Here is a 19,770-nt window from a genome sequence, read left to right as displayed (position 1 = left end):
GAGTATGTGCTGTTTGTTTTTTTAACTTTTACGCTGGTAACCAGGGTAAACATCGGGTTACTAAGCGCGGCCCTGCGCTTAGTAACCCGATGTTTACCCTGGTTACCAGTGTAAAATATCGCTGGTATGGTTGCTTTTGCTGTCAAACACGGCGATACACGGCGACCTAGCGACCAAATAATGTGCAGACCTTCTAGCAGCGACCAGCAATTTCACAGCGGGATCCAGATCGCTGCTGCGTGTCAAATACAGCGATATCGCTCCCTAGGACGCTGCAACGTCACAGATCGCTGGCGACGTTGCTTAGTGTGACGGTACCTTTAGGAGACCTATAAACGTTCCTTCAGGACAACTGGAGGATTTGGAGCGCTTTTACTTTGCCGCAAAACGAATTTCCTGGACAAATTCAGTGAAGCTAGTGAATCCACATTTTAAGAGATTCGCTCATCTCTAGTATGTGCTCTTATATTTCTATATGTGTAACTGTATTTGTGCGTGTGGACAGGGCCCTATGTCTGTGACAGATTGATATTTTTCATGCTTTTTTCTCCCTTCTTTATATCAGTCCAGTACAGATCCACTGCGGAGAGAACAGAGATGACAACAGTCAATGATTGGTGACAGACATTACCTCGTGTGGCTCATCCATGACATTACATTAGTCATGAAGGAAATATGATATTTCTTCCACTCGCTGGTTAAAGTCTTGTAAAACCAAGCCATTATTATACACTAATTTAGGCCTAAACAGCGCCACTATTGTTCTTAGGCTATGTCTGGTATTGCAGCTCATCATTTACTTAAATACTGGTCACAGCCCATGGCCACATTCCCACCTTCAGTATTCGGTCAGTATTTTACCTCAGTATTTTACCTCAGTATTTGTAGCCAAACCCAGAAGTGGGTGATAAATACAGAAGTGGTGACGTGTTTCTATTATACTTTTCCTCTGATTTTGGCGACAAATACTGATGTAAAATACTGACCAAATACTGTATGTGTGAATGTGGCCTTTAGACAACAATGGCACAATTTTTTAACTAAAAAAAAAAAACATGTAAAAAGTAATGGTTGTAAAAAGACCTTAAATGCATAAGATTACCTCAGATAATGATAGACTGACGTTTCCATTCTTATCAGTGTCCAGGATCTTAAACATTTCTGAAGAGAAAAGGAAAACAGAAAAATGTGATAATACTCAATGCCAGTCTGCAGCTACCTGGTGTAAAGGCTTCATAGAAATTGGATAAAAACGTAATATTACGGCCAATTTTCACCATTTATCTCTAAAATCTTGGCTGTTTAAGAGATTTTTTTTAACTGTCCAGTGTGATGAGAAAAAGACGTAGATGAAAAACACATATGCGTTTTTAGTGTGTTTCCACCTGCGGAAAAGCAATAAGTAGGTATGTAATCTGCACATGACTTTATCAACAAGGTTTTATCATACTATAGAGCAAGAAGTTTTCAAAACAAAGCAGTTGTTTAAAACATGATATACCCAAAAAAAAGATTTAAAAAACCGCAGTGGAAAAATCGCAATAAACACGCAGGTAAAAAGCATAATAAAAATGCAATGAAAACATGAATAACGCGGAGTCCAGGGGTGTAACGAACGTGGTTGCAGAGTGTGCAACCAGACCCGAAGATGGAAGGGGCCCCCAACACCAGTGCATATTTCAACTGGATATGCATTTGATGACGTACATCCAGCTGAAATGCATTGCAGTGCAAAGACCGCCTGGCCCTGGACGGCAATATACTCCACTGGCCAATCAGAGGCCAGCAACTGACGTCGGCGTGCAAGTCACTGGCTGTGTATAGCAGTGATGCCATGTGCTGCCCGTCACTTACACACTGAAGTCAGCTGTCTGCTTCAGAAGAGGACATCGCATGGGAATGGAGGAAGATGAGTAGAATTACCTAATCGTTTTTATGTATTAAAGAACAGTGGTACAACAGGGACATATATACCAAGATGGGGGACATATACCAGGATGGGGCACATATATATGAGGATGAGGGACATACATATACCAGAGTGGGCCCAGGGTGGTAGACATACAGTGGGTATGGAAAGTATTCAGACCCCTTTCAATTTTTCACTCTCTGTTTCATTGCAGCCATTTGGTACATTCAACAAAGTTCATTTTTTTCTCATTAATGTACACTCTGCACCCCATCTAGACTGAAAAAAACAGAAATGTAGAAATTTTTGCAAATGTATTAAAAAAGAAAAACTGAAATATCACATAAGTCATAAGTATTCAGACCCTTTGCTCAGACACTCATATTTAAGTCACATGTTGTCCATTTCATTGTGTTCCTCCTTGAGATGTTTCTACTCCTTCATTAGAGTCCAGCTGTGTTTAATTAAACTGATAGTACTTGATTTGGAAAGGCGCACACCTGTCTGTATAAGACCTCACAGTGCATGTCAGCCCAAATGAGAATCATGAGGTCAAAGGATCTGGCCATGGAGCTCAGAGACAGAATTGTGGCAAGGCACAGATCTGGCCAAGGTTACAACAGAATTTCTGCTGTACTCAAGGTTCCTAAGAGCACAGTGGCCTCCATAATCCTTAAATGGAAGAAGTTTGGGACCACCAGAAGTCTTTGCAGACCTGGCCGTCCAGCAAAACTGAGCAATCGTGGGAGAAGAGCCTTGGTGAGAGAGGTAAAGAAGAACCCCAAGATCACTGTGGCTGAGCTCCAGAGATGCAGTAGGGAGATGGGAGAAATATCCACAAAGTCAACTATCAATGCAGCCCTCCACTAGTCGGGCCTTTATGGCAGAGTGGCCCGACGAAAGCCTCTCCTCAGTGCAAGACATATGAAAGACCGCAAAGAGTTTGCTAAAAAACACATGAAGGACTCCCAGACTATGAGAAATAAGATTCTCTGGTCTGATGAGACGAAGATAGACCTTTTTGGTGATAATTCTAAGCGGTATGTGTGGAGAAAACCAGGAACTGCTCATCACCTGCCCAATACAATCCCAACAGTGAAACATGGTGGTGGCAGCATCATGCTATGGGGATGTTTTTCAGCTGCAGGGACATTGAAGGAAATATGAATGCGGCCAAGTACAGAGATATCCTGGATGAAAACCTCTTCCAGAGTGCTCTGGACCTCAGACTTGGCAGAAGGTTCACCTTCCAACAAGACAATGACCCTAAGCACACAGCTAAAATAACAAAGGAGTGGTTTCAGAACAACTCTGACCATTCTTGACTGTCCCAGCCAGAGCCCTGACCTAAACCCAATTGAGCATCTCTGGAGAGACATGAAGGTGGCGTCCACCAACGTTCACCATCCAACCTGAGGGAACTAGAGAGGATCTGCAAGGAAGACTGGCAGAGGATCCCCAAATCCAGGTGTGAAAAACTTGTTGCATCATTCCCAAGAAGATTCATGGCTGTACCAACTCAAAAGGTGCTTCTACTCAATACTGAGCAAAGGGTCTGAAGAATTATGACCATGTGATATGCCTTGCCACAATTCTGTCTCTGAGCTCCTTGGCTAGTGCCTTTGACCTCATAATTCTCATTTGGTCTGACATGCAATATGAGCTGTGAGATCTTATATAGACAGGTGTGCGTCTTTCCAAATCAAGTCCTATCAGTTTAATTAAACACAGCTGGACTCCAATGAAAGAGTAGAACCATCCCAAGGAGGATCACAAGGAAATGGACAGCATGTGACTTAACCCCTTAATCCCATATGACGTACTATCTGATCGTACTATTTTTTTTTTTAAACATTCCAAAAATTCCTGTGAAACACCTGAAGGGTTAATAAACATCTTGAATGTGGTTTTGAGCGCCTTGAGGGGTGCAGTTTTTAGAATGGTGTCACACTTGGTTATTTTCTATCATATAGACCCCTCAAAATGACTTCAAATGTGATGTGGTCCCTAAAAAATATTGGTGTTGTAAAAATGAGAAATTGCTGGTCAACTTTTAACCCTTATAACTCCCTAACAAAAAACAATTTTGGTTCCAAAATTGTGCTGCTGTAAAGTAGACATGTGGGAAATGTTACTTATTAATTATTTTGTGTGACATATCTCTGTGATTTAAGGGCATAAAAATTCAAAGTTGGAAAATTGCAAAATTTTCAACATTTTCGCCAAATTTCCATTTTTTTCACAAATAAACGCAAGTTATATCGAAGAAATGTTACCACTATCATGAAGAATATGTCACGAGAAAACAATGTCAGAATCGCCAAGATCCGTTGAAGCGTTCCAGAGTTATAACCTCATAAAGGGACAGTGGTCAGAATTGTAAAAATTGGCCCGGTCATTAACGTGCAAACCACCCTTCGGGCTTAAGGGGTTAAACACGAGTGTCTGAGCAAAGCGTCTGAATACTTATGACCATGTGATATTTCAGTTTTTATTTTTTAATATATTTGCAAAAATGTCTGCATTTCTGTTTTCTTTCCATGCAGGGTGGGGTGCAGAGTGTACAATAATGAGAAAAATGAACCTTTTTGAATTTACCAAATGGCTGCAATGAAATGTACCCACTGTATATTCCAGGAAGGGTGTCTTACATACCATAATAGGAGACATATATACCAGGATGGGCCCAGTATAGGGAACATATATATCAGGATAGGGTATATATATATACACCAGGGTGGGCCCAGGATGGTAGACATATATTCCAGGATGGGCCCAGGATAGGTGTCATATATACCACGATAGGGAACATATACACCAGGATGGGCCCAGTATAGGAGACATATATACCAGGAAGGGGCCCAGAATGAGGGACATATATACCAGGATGAGGTACATTTTACTATGAAGGTGCCCAGGATAGGGGACATAACTACATAATGGGGGAGGGCAACACATATGTCCTTATAGGATTTTAGAATGCTACAAGGGCCCATACATCTGACAATTTTGTACTGGGGCCCATCGGACTCTAGTTATGTCACTGGTAGTGTCACTACTTACTAAACAAGGTCTCCAAGCGGATCAGGCATGCAATGAAGTCTTCAAAGTTGATATTCAGTTCACCGGAGACGCAACGCTGGACAATAACTTCCTGAATCCGGTTATTAAGGTTAAAGCCTAAGAGGAAAACCCGGATTATTTTATCATCAATGTATCTGGAGCTCTACAGACAGTGAATAATTCTCTCTTGCTGTTCATACCCCCAACCCATCCCCACATGCCCTGCGTTTGGCATTACTCAGTTTGTTCCTTCAACTTTTTATTATTTCACAAAGTTTTGTAGTCACCAGCTTTGAGTAGGGCGTTCCGCATTTCATGGGCATCGATGGTTCCAGAGAAGTTGGCATCGGCTTCCAGGAAGATTTTCTGTGATACAAATTAGTAGTAAATTTACTTACAACTAGAATAGGTTGGTGTTATCTAACAGAAGTAACAGAATGAGGGTTTGGTGCCCAATGGTTAGTTGCAAAAATTTTGTAAAAATGGCGGTGACATCCAAGAGGATTTCAAAATGTTATGTTTCCCCTGTGTATTGGGTCCGACTTACTGGCAAAATGTCCGGTGATACCGATCTTCACGGCAGTCACATAACTATGGACAGATAGTCAAGGGACAATAGGGCAGTGCTAAAACTGGCCAGCTACATGAGATTACTGTTGGCAGAAAGCTCTTTTTCTCGACTTCTCGTTCATGTATTTTTAACAGGGAGAGAGGAGAAAGCCGCTGCCAGACTCTTATTTCTCAAAAAAAAACAAAAGGATCGGGGACCAAAATTCCAACAACCGATCCTTCTCTCCCCCACAATCTTCTGTTGGGGAGAGTTGGGAGACCCCCCATACACATCTGATGGTTGGCCTATCCCGAAAAGGTTCAGATAGCTTTCATACAATGTGGGTGAGGTTCTTAAAGAGGTCAAAAGTGTTTAATATTGTTTTACTCCCTCTGCTCCCCTGAGTGTTACGTTGTTTCTTCTTTCTTAAAAATCCACCACACAGATCCAAAGATATGGGTCTATCTATTTAGTGCGGTCAAAACACTATATTTTATAGTCTTTACCAAAGCGGCCTTGCTCACAACCTAAAGACCTGCCCCCAGAGAATCTGTGAGCCACACACCCTTGTAAAAGAAAAATAAACATAAAATTATCATTAAATGGAAAGGCCCATATCTCTGGAACCGTGTGGTGGATTTTTAAGGGGAAAACAAAACACAATACTCAAGGGAGCAGCAAGGATAATATGTGGGGAAAAACTGGCCACGTTTGATGGGATGACAAGGTCCTCTTTAAGGAACTAATGAACCTAAGGGTGGTCATCAGAGCCTTTGTATTTCCCATTAAGAGGGAGAGGAGATTACCCCTCACAAAACATTAAGACATGCTGAAAACATATGGACGTCATAAAGGGGGTCTTCCTCTTGGGATCTCCCTTTATAATCCATATCAGTCAGCTCCAAAGTAGAAGCCCCATATCTTGGGGACATAACTCGACAATTACATGCCTGCCCACTCATCTGAATGGTCGGTATGTAGTAATCCTTGTAGTAATCGGATCCACAGTAACCAGATGATTGAGGAGGTTGTCCTTGTCATCCTGAGAAGACAACTTGCACTTCTTGGCCACATAAAGAGTTAACAGTATAGAAATACCATGTAATGCTCCAGCTTCCTCCACAGGATTTTATACTCTTCGCTGCTCAGCGTCCCGGTGTTGTCCACCTGTGATTCCAGAGTTAAGGTTGTCTTCATGTCTGGTCGCCCCCCGTGGTGCGTGAACAAGGGGATTACAGAGACACCAAGTCACAAACTTTCACTTATGTATTCCCACAGATGCCAACTCCAAATAACTTATGTCACAAACAAGAAAAAGCGAATCCTAACTCTGAACAGATCGGAGAGGGTAATGTGACGAAGGATGATTTGCACAGTAGCTGCTTCTTTAAGCAGAGTATGATGGCGGTGGTGGATGTTTTGTGCATCTAATCCCCAATCACGAAGAAGCAGCATTAACTTGAAAAGAACAGTCTATTACTAAGGATAATGAGGTGAATAACTATATACAAATAGTAGGTAATTGGTGGTCAAATTTACACTCATGGTCAAAGGTTGACCCATACATACAGACAGGTAGACTTGTCGTATCCATTCAGTTTACTGGTTCTCAGGTTGTCCCTCTGGTAATCCTCACTCAGTATTCCTTACTTAGGCCGGCGTCACACTAAACGTATGGAAAATCGGTCCCAGTCTCCCTGCCGAGAGTCGCACGAGTGTTCTCCGTATGGTCATCCGCGTGTAATGTGTTTGCAATGCGATGATGCGATTTTCTCCCACCCATGTATCCGTATAACATGTGTATGGTTTTACGTTTCTCACTGATTTTCCCTATTGAATTAAATTGCTCAAAGGGCTGAAATGAGAAAAATGTGAGCTAGATAGATGGTCCATGTGGCGTCCGAGTTTTTCTCGCACCCATAGACTTGCATTGGGGAGTCTCGGACGATATACGAGTACAATCGCAGCATGCTGCTACTTTACACGCACATCGAATACGCCTGAGAAAAAATACAGTGATGTGAGCTGCCCCATAGATTACACTGGTCCGAGTGCTATGTGATGTTTTCTCGCATAGCACTTGTCCGTATTCTACGGGAGTGTGACGCTGGCCTTAGGACGGAGCGGTGCTTCTCCTCCTGTTTTTTCTCCTTGAGGTATAATAGGAGTCCTTCCAATCTGAAGGCTGTCAGCTCCCCTCCTTTTTCATCAGTCCCTTTAAGACCCAGCAGTCAGAGGGAGATCAGCATCTCCTCTTTGCAGTCTGCCTTCCTCTACTGACTTCTCTTTCCTGACACTCTAAGGCTATGTGCACATGTCAGGATTTCTTGCAGAAATTTCCTGACAAAAACCGGACATTTCTGCCAGAAATCCGCATGCGTTTTTTATGCGTTTTTTGCGCTTTTTTCACGTTTTTTCCCCAATGCATTAAATAGCGGGAAAAGCGCAAAAAATCCGCAAAATTAATGAACATGCTGCTTTTTTTACGGCGATGCGTTGTTTTTTTTCGCGGAAAAAAATGCATCATGTGCACAAAAATTGCAGAATGCATTCTAAATGATAGGATGCATTTTTATAGCATTTTTATCACGAAAAAAACGCGAAAAAACCTGAACGTGTGCACATACCCTTACAGCTGCAGCCATTGGCTGACTGTCAGGGGAGCTTGTTCCAGCTCTTTCCAAAAACGTATGCATAAGGGCTTGTTCACACGATCCTTTTTTCGCTGCGGAATTTTCAGGTCCTGATTTGTGAAAACCGCAGTGCAAAACCTGCGGTGGTTTTCACTGCGGTTTTCAGTCGTTTTTCTACTGCGGATTCCACTGCAGGTTTCCAGCTGCATTTTCCTATTGGTGCAGGTGGAAACCCGCTGCGGAATCCGCAGACAGAATTGACATGGTACTTCTTTTTTTCCGCTGAAAATCCGCGCTGATTTTCAAGCCGAAAAAAGGATAGTGGGCACAGCGGATTTCATTTTCCATAGGGTAACATTGTACTGTACCCTGCATGGAAAACGTCTGCGGATCCGCAGCTGCAAATCCGCTGCGGATCCGCAGCGAAAAAAGGATCGTGTGAACATAGCCTAAAAAGCAGAGCTGAGTCATGTAAACAAGCCCCTGTGTGGGAAGATTTACCCTTTGAATGCTGCCTGTCAGCAAGTAAAGGTACCTTCACACGAAACGACATTATAACGATATCGCTAGCAATCCGTGACGTTGCAGCGTCCTCGCTAGCGATATCGTTTCGTTTGACACGCAGCAGCGATCAGGATCCTGCTGTGATGTCGCTGGTCGCTGAATAAAGTCCAGAACTTTATTTGGTCGTCCGATCGCTGTGTATCGTTGTGTTTGAAAGCAAAAGCAACGATACCAGCGATATTTTACACTGGTAACCAGGGTAAACATCGGGTTACTAAGCGCAGGGCCGCGCTTAGTTACCCGATGTTTACCCTGGTTACTAGCGTAAAATGTAAAAAAAACAAACAGCACATACTCACATTGCGTCCCCTGCAGTCTGCTTCCTCCTCTGACTCAGCGCCGCAAAGTGAAAGTGAAAGCAGCACAGCGGTGACGTCACCGCTCTGCTCTCACTGTACGACGCTCAGTCAGTCAGGAAGTGGACGCAGGGGGACGTGAATGTAAGTATGTGCTGTTTGTTTTTTTTAGATTTTACGCTGGTAACCAGGGTAAACATCGGGTTACTAAGCGCGGCCCTGCGCTTAGTTACCCGATGTTTACCCTGGTTACCAGGGGACCTCGGCATAGTTGATCGCTGGAGAGCGGTCTGTGTGACAGCTCTCCAGCGACCAAACAGCGACGCTGCAGCGATCGACATCGTTGTCGCTATCGCTGCAGCGTCGCTTCGTGTGAAGGTACCTTTAATCCCTCTGAAGCTGAAATACATAGTATTAATAGTTAGTTACTGAATATTTATTGCAATTATGGAAGGATACATCCAGGAGATTAATCATTTCTTTACAGGTTTTCAGACTGAAGCCATCTGACTTGATGTCATCACCTGTAACAGTGGGAAAATAGATATAGTAGCGATACAGTAGACAGATAGATAAATAGATAGATAGATAGATAGATAGATAGATAAATAGATAGATAAATAATAGATAGATAGTCGAAGAAAATAACTTACGATTGGACAATAACTTGTTTAGGACACTTTTTAGATCCTCTGCATTGAATTCAGATTTCTAGGAAAATTTGTATAAAATGGGTGTTATTATTGGTGTGATTCAGAATAGACCCCACCATAAGCAGAGCTCTGCCAAATTTACTCTGCACATATTAATATTAATGTCCATCATAATGCTTTTTAGTCCACAATTCCATTTGTCAAATATTTGTCAAATATTCATTAACCTGATTAGCTTTTATAACACATTTGTATAGCGGTAGGTGTTTTGTCTTATTATTTGAAATATGATCATTCTTATTGTATGCCATCACTAGGGGGAGCTCACTACATACAGATTTATACAGCCACCACTAGAGGAGCTCTCTAAATACAGATTTATACAGTCACCACTAGGAGGAGCTCACTACATACAGATTTATACAGTCATCGTCCGGAGATGAGCGGGCTAGGAAAATGGGTGGGGGGAAGAAAAAGGCCATCTAACTCGATCACTCATGATGGCGGCACCCACCCCATTGACTCTAGCGACCATTAATGTCGCTAGTATGAAGTCTGATGTGGCTAGATTTGCGGCCTTTGACTTTCTCACCCGATTTGAGGCTGAAATTTTGTTTTTGCAGGAGACCAGGCTTACGGATATGGGGGCCATACGCAAGGCGGAGAGCGAGTGGAGGTGCAGGTCTTCGTACTGGTCTCTTGCGGCCGAGTCGTGTAGCAGGGTGGCAGTCCTTTTTAAGACTGCATCAGTTGAATTCCGGAGAGTTATCGAGGTAGAAATGGGGAGATGCCTGGTCTTAGACGTCTTCATGAGGGGACAGGAGCTTCGGCTCATTAACATCTATGGTCCGCAGTCAAAGTGGGACTGTAAATGTCTCTTCCTGAAGTTTAAGCCCTATCTTTTTACGAGTCGGCAGGTGGTCTTTGGAGGTGACTTTAACACTGTCACAAGGCTTCGTGATAGGGGAGGCTCCATTGACCGGCTGGCTTATGATAGCAATACTCTTAATAGCATAGCTAGTGATGCTTGCCTGGTGGATATCCACATCTGGCACACCCCAGGTCACTGTGGTTTCACCTTTCATAGAGGTAATTGTAGGTCTAGGATAGACAGGTTTTTTTTAAAGGAGGAAGCCATCTCTTCTGCAGTGTCCGTTGTTGAGGTGGAGTTCTCTGATCACTGTCTGATTTCTTTTTCTCTGAATGTTTCAGAAACCCCTCGGATGGGAAGGGGACTATGGAAGCTGAATTTGTCCCTCTTGGAAGAAGCAGAGATAAGACAATCCTTTGAGGACTTTCTTCAGAGCCAGGTACCGCTTTTGGATCTCTATAGCGATAAGTCAGAGTGGTGGGAGATGTTTAAGGATCGGGCTGCGAGTTTCTTCCGCCAGCTCTCGAGCCTCAGGAGCCTGAGCAGGTACCGCCTGTATCAGGAACTGAGGAGGAAACTCGAACATCTCGTCTCGGCTGGAGGTGACAGTGAGGAGTCTTTACTCAAGAGGTGTCAGTACGATAGGCACACATCTTTGGTTTTTGAGAGGGATTTCGGGAGGTACCGCTCGCCTGACCCCTACAGAAACTGAAAGATGTCAGTGAGTTGTAAGGTGGTGACAGGTTTGGTCGGTACGATACGGGTTCCCTGAACAGATCCAAATCAGGGATCCTGGAGGTGATCAGATGTTTCTACTCACAGCTCTTGGGGAAGAGGGATCTGGATCATAACGTGATGTCGGCTTTCCTGGCCGAGGCCATCCCTGAGCCAGGGGATGACCCCTCGCTTCACGTTTTGACAGAACCAATCAGGGAAGAGGAAGTGCGACTGGCTATTGATGGGCTTTGGTCTAAGAAATCGCCAGGTCCGGATGGCTTAACATCCGAGTTTTATAAGACCTTTAGGGACTCCTTGGTCCCCCTCTTGACTGAGGTGTTTAACGAGTGTCTCTCCTCGGGTGCTCTTTCCCGGTCAATGAGGCAGTCGGCCCTGATTATCCTGTCAAATGGTAAGGATTCGTCCCCTATTGAGAATTGGCATCCCATAGTGCTTCTCAATACGGACCGGAAGGTTCTGGCAAAGGTGCTGTTCAAACGGCTGGTGAAGTTTGCACCCCGGCTCCTTTCGGGGGCCCAGCACTGCTCTGTTCCAGGCCACAGTACGTTTAGTGCTGTGCTCGGTGTCCGAGAGGCAGTGGAGCAGGGCAGGGCAGGTCACTGGAAGGGGTACTTGCTGTCTTTAGACCAAGCGAAGGCTTTTGATCGGGTTAACCACGATTACCTCTGGTCCATCCTTCTGAGGTACGATCTGCCTGGGGGGTTTGTAAATTGGCTAAAGATCTTGTACGCGGGGGCAGAGACTTTCCCGCTCGTGAATGGTTGGTCTGGCCGCCCTTTTGAGGTTGGGTGTGGGGTCCGCCAGGGCTGTCCTTTGAGCCCGCTGTTATACGTGTTCGCGATAGATCCCCTTTTAAGGAGGATTGAGAGTGGGCCGTTGGCGGAAGTCAGGATGGACCAGGTAGCCCCGGAAGCCACTCTGAGGGTGGTAGCGTATGCCGATGACGTCTCCCTTTTCGTGTCCTCGGGTGAGGAGGCGGAGTGGGTCATGTCTGAGGTTGATCGCTACTCGGAGGCTTCTGGGTCCAGAATTAATCAGGAAAAGTGTGAGAGTTTCTGGCTGGGAGGGGGAGACCCTAGTTTTGGTTTCCCGGACACTCTTCCAGAGCTCCATGCATTGGCAAAAATCCTAGGCATCGAATTTGGCCCTGGGGACTACCCCCAGCAAAATTGGGAGGGCAGACTTAAGATCGCCGCCCAGAAGGTGGACCAATGGAAGGATTGGTCTTTGACCCTGAGGGAAAGGATTAGCCTGGTTAAGGTTTTTTTGCTACCCTTGTTAATACCTGGGCAGTGTCTGCATGTTGCCAGAGCCGCTCTGGACACGGGTCTACAGCCTGTTTTTCCAGATGTTATGGGGAAATAGGCTGAACCTAGTCAAGCGGGAGGTCACATATCGCACAAGGAGACTAGGAGGGTTGGGTATGGTCAACCCAGTGGTGTTTCTAATAAACACTTTTGTCAAGACTAACATCGCCAACCTCTGGTCAGAGAGGGCTCCTCCTTGGGTATTCTCCTGCAGGGGATGGCTTCGACCCTTCTTCCAGGAATGGAAGACAGGAGGACAAGTGAAGGACCTGCGCACACCACATGGGCATCTCCCGACTTACGTTACCCCGGTTCTGAAGGTGATCCGCCGGTGGGGTATGAGAATGTGGGAGATCAGGACCATGTCGAGGAAATTCCTTGACAGGAGGGTCCTGTTGACCCATTTCCAGAAGCCTCTGGTGCACAAAGACTGCCCAAGTCGGGATCTGGAGGGTGGGCTGAGGTTATTGAATTCTACACGGGTCCCCTTGAAGTTTTGGGACTTGGCTTGGCGCTGCTTCCAAACTGGGAAACTGTATGTAAGGGACAACCTGAAGTGTAGGAACGCTGATGATTGGGGTTGTCCCCGTGAGGTGTGTTGCGACACGCTGGAAAGCATGGAGCACTTCCTCCTTCAGTGTCCTTTTAATACAGGGGTCTACAACAGGGTGGGTGCTTCCATAGGCTGGCCTCGGCTGGCACACCTTTCCTATGCGGAGTGGGCGTATGGGGCATTCGGATCCCTGGGTGGCCGAGATCGGGGCACTTTATTTCTAGTCAGTTTAGTCGTCAGGTTTTACACGTGGAACGCACGGTGCTTAGTGTCAACTCAGCAGAAAATCCTCCTCCAGGACGAGGTTGTTAGGAACATTCTGGGTGGCCTGGTGAAGGTGCGCTCTCTGGAGTATGACAGGCTAGGTGCAGCGAGGGCCTCTCTTCTCTGGAGAGGGTTCTCATTTAATGTACCTAGGGGTAAGATAAGCAGGTAAATGATAGGGACAGGTAGATAGCTTCAGTAGGGACAGGTAGATAGTTAGGGACAGGATAGGAACAGTCCAGGGACAGTTAGGTAGGCACGCGGTGAGTTAGGTAGGGTAGTAGGGTCAGGCAGGGAGAGACAGGGAAAGGTAGGTAGATAAATAGGGGCAGATGTCTAGACAGGTAGGGACGGCTGGTAGGGTAAGGATTGTTAGGGTAGAAGCCTGTCATCTCTGGTTTCCTGGTGGCGGGCTGGGGCTTTTCACTATCAGATTTTTGTTTTGCAGAAGTGAATTACTGATATAGGGCTCAGAGGCACCAATCCTGGCTCTGGGTAAGTGTTGTAATATAGAGAGTTATGTAGCATTGTATTGTACGGTGTATTGATGATCCTGTGGCTTTCAGGGTTAATGCACCTGTAAGCAAGAGGTTATGAGTTACTCGGTGAGCTTATTTTTGTATTGTGTGTGTGTGTGTGGGTGGGGGGGTTAGTGGCGGGAGGGAGGGGTTTAGTGGTAGGTTGTTTATAGTTGTATTTGCTGTGTAAAAAAAAAAAAAAAAAAAATTGTGTGTGTGAATTAGATAGATGAGTTTAAGCCAGGTGGCTATGATGTTTCTTTTTGGGCGATAGACCAGAGTTTTCTTTGTCAGGTTTGGTATGAAGTGTGTATGTGCGCGTGTATTAATAAAATGTTTCTTCTGTCCTTGGGTGAGGTAACCTGGGGAGGAGGAGATCTGGATGAATCAAAAAGTGAAAAGACGAGTAAAAGACAGAAAACAGCATAAGAAAGAAAGATGGAGGAAGCTTCTCTGAGAAAGAAGAAGGCAGTTTGTTTTCTTTTGCGGGGTTGCTTTGACTGAGGGCAGTTATGCTGGACTCGGACTTTGCTTTAGACTGGGGGGGGTAATGTTGGACTCAGACAATTGCTATTGCTGGGGTTTTGATTTTTGCTATTTATTGATTGTATGGTTTGTATTTTTATAATAAAAGAGTTCACTACATGTAGATTTATACAGTCACCATTATACAGTAATATGTATACTACTAGATGGTGGCCCGATTCTAACGCATCGGGTATTCTAAAATATGTATGCGTAGTGTATAGCACAGCCCACGTAGTATATTGCGCAGCCCACGGAGTATATTGTGCAGCCCACGCAGTACATTGCGCAGCCCACGCAGTACATTGCGCAGCCAACGCAGTACATTGCGCAGCCAACGCAGTACATTGCGCAGCCAACGCAGTACATTGCGCAGCCAATGCAGTACATTGCGCAGCCCACGTAGTACATTGCGCAGCGTACGTAGTATATTGCGCAGCCCACGTTGTATATTGCGCAGCCCACGTAGTACATTGCGCAGCCCACATAGTACATTGCGCAGCCCACGTTATACATTGCGCAGCCCACGTTGTACATTGCGCAGCCCAAGTAGTGTATTGCGCAGCCCACGTAGTATATTGCGCAGCCCACGTTGTATATTGCGCAGCCCACGTTGTACATTGTGCATCCCACGTAGTATATTGCGCAGCCCACGTAGTATATTGCGCAGCCCACGTAGTATATTGCGCAGCCCACGTTGTACATTGCGCAGCCCACATTGTACATTGCGCAGCCCACGTAGTACATTGCACAGCCCACGTTGTACATTGCGCAGCCCACGTTGTACATTGCGCAACCCACGTAGTATATTGCGCAGCCCACGTTGTATATTACGCAGCCCACGTTGTATATTGTGCAGCCCACGTTGTATATTGTGCAGCCCACGTAGTATATTGCGCAGCCCATGTAGTATATTGCGCAGCCCACGTTGTACATTGCACAGCCCACTGTTGTGAATTCCATTCTTGAACTCCCTCCTGTGGTCATGAATGATACTTCGGCGAGTTCTGTCCGTGGACTCCCTCTGGTGGCTGTGAGTGGAACTGCTGGTTCTGAGGTTGCTTCCTCAGCTGCCCTCGTTTGCGGCTGGGTTGGCTTCTCTATTTAACTCCACTCAGATCGTTACTCCATGCCAGCTGTCAATGTATTAGCACTGGTTCAGATCTCTCTCGGATCTTTCTGATGACCTGTCTACTCCAGCAGAAGCTAAGTCCCTGCTAGTTCATTTGTTGTTCATTGTGTACTGAATATATTTCTTAGTACTTGCTAAGTTCTAGTCCAGCTTGCTAACATGATATTGCCTTGCTAGCTGGAAGCTCTGGGTTGCAGAGTGGCACCTCCGCACCGTGAGTCGGTGCGGGGGTCTTTTTGCACACTCTGCGTGGCTTTTTGTAGTTTTTTGTGCTGACCACATAGATCCCTTTCTTATCCTCAGTCTATCTAGTAAGTCTGGCCTCCTTTGCTGAAACCTGTTTCATCCCTGTGTTTGTGACTTTCCTCTTAACTCACAGTTAATATATGTGGGGGGCTGCCTTTACCTTTGGGGAATTTTCTCTGAGGCAAGGAAAGGCTTATTTTCCTATCTTTAGGGGTAGTTAGCTCTTAGGCTGTGAAGAGGCATCTAGGGAGAGTTAGGTACGCTCCACAGCTATTTCTAGTGTGTGTGTTATAGGATTAGGATTTGCGGTCAGCAGAGTTCCCACTTCCCAGAGCTCGTCCTGTCTTCTAGTTTAACCATCAGGTCATTCCAGGTGCACCTAACCACCAGGTCCATAACAGTACAGCTGGCCCACAAAGTGTTAATGCATCTCAATAGAGGGATAAGAGAAGTTCTGAGACCATTTTTTGTTCTCTGCAGTGTGTTTTGTCTTTCTTTTCCCCTTAACCTCTGGGTGGTTCAGGACTCAGGTGTAGATATGGACATTCAAGGTCTGTCCTCTTGTGTTGATCACCTCACTGCGAGGGTACAAAGCATTCAAGATTATTTAGTTCAGAATCCTATGTTAGAGCCTAGAATTCCAATTCCTGATTTGTTTTTTGGAGATAGATCAAAATTTCTGAATGTCAAAAATAATTGTAAACTGTTTCTTGCTTTGAAACCCCGCTCCTCTGGTGACCCCATTCAGCAAGTAAAAATCATTATTTCTTTGTTACGTGGCGACCCACAAGACTGGGCATTCTCCCTTGCACCAGGAGATCCTGCATTGCTTAATGTAGATGCGTTTTTTCTGGCGCTTGGATTGCTTTATGACGAACCTAACTCTGTGGATCAGGCAGAGAAAATCTTGCTAGCTTTGTGTCAAGGTCAGGATGAAGCGGAGGTATATTGCCAGGAGTTTAGAAAGTGGTCTGTGCTCACTCAGTGGAATGAGTGCCCTTGCAGCAATTTTCAGAAAAGGTCTTTCTGAAGCCCTTAAGGATGTTATGGTGGGGTTTCCCACGCCTGCTGGTCTGAATGAATCAATGTCCTTGGCCATTCAGATCGATCGGCGCTTGCGTGAACGCAAGGTTGTGCGCCATTTGGCGGTGTCTTCTGAGCAGAGGCCTGAGCCTATGCAATGTGATAGGACTTTGACCAGAGCTGAACAGCAAGAACACAGACGTCAGAATGGGCTGTGTTTTTACTGTGGTGACCCCACTCATGCTATCTCTGATTGTCCTAAGCGCACTAAGCGGTTCGCTAGGTCCGTCACCATTGGTACTGTACAGCCTAAATTTCTTTTGTCCGTTACTCTGATTTGCTCTTTGTCGTCCTACTCTGTTATGGCATTTGTGGACTTAGGCGCTGCCCTGAATTTGATGGACTTAGAGTTTGCCAGGCTCTGTGGTTTTTTCTTGGAGCCCTTGCAGTATCCTATTCCATTAAGGGGAATTGATGCTACGCCTTTGGCCAAGAATAAGCCTCAGTACTGGACTCAATTGACCATGTGCATGTGCAGCGCCCCAGAGTCCTGGTCGTTGCAGTACTGATGCTCCGCCGCTAAGGGGGGCTATGGTACGTCTGATGGCACTGAAGGAGTCCACCTGACCAGGTATCACAGACACCAATACACTTCACAGTCTGGCCTCCAGGGGGAGCTAAGGGTACTATGTACTAGGCCACTCCTCACAATCTGGTAAAACTGGGGGTTGGATAGGAAGTTAGAGAGAAGCTGACTGGGAATCGAACAGGCAACATCCTGTGGCAGAGGGTGTTGCGGGGAGAGACTCAGGGGGGTCCCTGTCAGGGGTGGGATCCTGGCAGAGACCTAGCGAACTGAGAGAACGTTACGGGACCGCGCCTGCACGAGATAGCGGCGGTGCCCTAAGAAAGGACAAGAAGCGAGGTTTATTGTGCTGAGTGAGAAACGAGATTAACGCAACAAGGAGAAATACCAGTAGGAGTCGTGCTGTAAGACGAGGCAACATCCTACTGAGGCGCGTAGCCGGTGGCCGGAACGCCGAGGAAGTACTAGGCTCCAAGCAATACTTCAAACCTACGGCAGGACAGTCAGCTATAGGCGGGCTGTCTCACACAAATCACCTACGAAGACATAGGGGGCAACAACAGGAGAAGGGCGACACTAGGGTCCAGGAAGAGCTCCGAGCCTACCCGTCATACGGGTGCGTCCTAGCCATATCACCTGGGGGACGAAGAAGAACATCAGAATCGAGTTGTGAGGGAACTTCAGAAACAGACACAACAGTTGTGGGGACTATCCCGTAAGCACAGCAGGGGAGGACCACAACACACAAGCGCTAGAAGGTAGGCACAGATTTCCACCTGCAAAGGGAACTCTGGAGGTGCCATCGGACCGGACGGACTTGCGCAGCCTGGTTAACCGTATTCCGGACTGAGGATCCTGGAGCCTTCAGTAAAGAGGTAAAGAGACTGCAACCTGGTGTCCTCGTTATTTACTGTGACCAGCACTGCACCGCACTACCACCACCATCCACACCTTTCATTGGGCGCGCCTCAGCAGGGTCACGGACCGGGTCTAGCCACCGTGACAACCCCAGAGCAGAGACTCAGAGGCCCGGTACCGGATACCCCTCGGCCCTGCGGCAGTGGGGGCGCTACAATTTGGCGTCACGAACAGGATCTACTTAAGCCTGAAGAATCAGGTCATGTGTGCCTTGGAACTGTGATTTGTTGTGCTTGGACTGTGACTTATTGAAGGCACTGTGTATTGCCACTTGCCGCCAAAAGTTCCCGCCAAAACCCGTCGCCATTACAGCGCTGAGGAGAGCGCAGGAGAAGAAGAGGGGCGTGGAGTAGGCGTGGACAAGCTGAAGAGCGCGAAAGACAATGGCCGCCCAGTCTAATTATTTCTGCACCGTGAGGACGTGTCCGTCAGCAGCCGAGATCCGCCTCCTGATTCTCAATGGTGGGCGGAGACAGAGAAAATGAAACCGCCCACGAAGGAGAGAGCGGGAAAAGGACGAGGAAGAGGAAGCGAACCACGTGGAGGACGCCATGGCGAGCTGCCCGGAACCGGAGCGTGGGGTCGGAGCAGAGGACTCCCCCAGCTACCCGGAGGGACACCGTGACCAGGCCTCCACCGCTGATACGGACTTCCTGCCGGCCGGAGTGGATGAGCTCAGCGACCAACTCCTGCGGACGCAGCTGAGCACTGAGGCCGGGTGGAAGAAGACCTTCATCGGGAGCCTCACCAGACATCTGTCGGCAGCCTCGTCTGGTCCGGAGCAAGAAAGAAGTTGCAGCGCTCCGAAGCCAGAAAGCAAGGCTCTGCCGGAAAGCGAGATGCTGCAAACGGAGATGACAACGTCGCAGCGCAAGGCCCTGCAACCAGCGTTCCAGATCCCAGCGGAGACGGAGCAGATCGGCACCAGAGGGACCGCGTCTAAAGCAGGTATGAAGAACGACCCTGCCTCGCCAGCAGAGGACCTGCTGATAGACCCCGTCGCGTTACCCCCTCTCCCTGGGACCTATAGACTCCGGCGCTTTACACCCTGGGATCGGGCCACGGGTATGGAGCACTTCTTAAAGGCCCCGATCTCGCCGATCACCTTGCCGAGCGAGGTCTATGCGGAGCTACGGCCGCCAGAGCGAGAGTAAACCTCGATGCCATGGATATGTAAATAGTTAACTGTTTGTCCTCTTGCTGCTATAACCCGATCAGGTTAACTCTTAAAGGGATCCCTTTGTTTACCCGGGATCCCTTCTTCTGCTTTTTGTTTTTGTTTCCTGTTTTATCATTGTTGAAAGAACTGCTGGATCATGAACACTGCATGATTACAAACTCCTTGTAAATAGTTTGCACCTTCTTAAGGGTGCCCTCTACTGGTTTTATAAAAGAAAGGACTCTTTGCGAAGAAACTGTTC

General features: G+C 46.6%; 1 protein-coding gene across 1 annotated transcript in view; it reads right to left on the bottom strand.

Moving 5' to 3' along the window:
* Positions 1 to 326: 326 nt before the first annotated feature.
* LOC143804273 (calpain-8-like) overlaps positions 327 to 19,770 on the bottom strand; it is a 53,421-nt gene continuing 33,977 nt past the window's right edge. Inside the window, exons 15-21 of the mRNA XM_077282207.1 lie at positions 9,669 to 9,726; positions 9,475 to 9,539; positions 6,621 to 6,689; positions 5,260 to 5,338; positions 4,973 to 5,089; positions 1,103 to 1,161; positions 327 to 580 (exon numbers count right to left, since the gene is read on the bottom strand). Of these exons, the coding sequence (XP_077138322.1) occupies positions 557 to 580; positions 1,103 to 1,161; positions 4,973 to 5,089; positions 5,260 to 5,338; positions 6,621 to 6,689; positions 9,475 to 9,539; positions 9,669 to 9,726 (471 nt within the window). The 3' untranslated portion in view covers positions 327 to 556. The remainder of the gene's footprint in view (positions 581 to 1,102; positions 1,162 to 4,972; positions 5,090 to 5,259; positions 5,339 to 6,620; positions 6,690 to 9,474; positions 9,540 to 9,668; positions 9,727 to 19,770) is intronic.

The sequence above is a fragment of the Ranitomeya variabilis genome, chromosome 2 (assembly GCF_051348905.1).
Source record: "Ranitomeya variabilis isolate aRanVar5 chromosome 2, aRanVar5.hap1, whole genome shotgun sequence".
NCBI classification, from domain to species: Eukaryota; Metazoa; Chordata; class Amphibia; order Anura; family Dendrobatidae; genus Ranitomeya; species Ranitomeya variabilis.
Note: the sequence above shows the minus strand (reverse complement) of the source record. Positions and strands in the feature narration are given on the sequence as shown.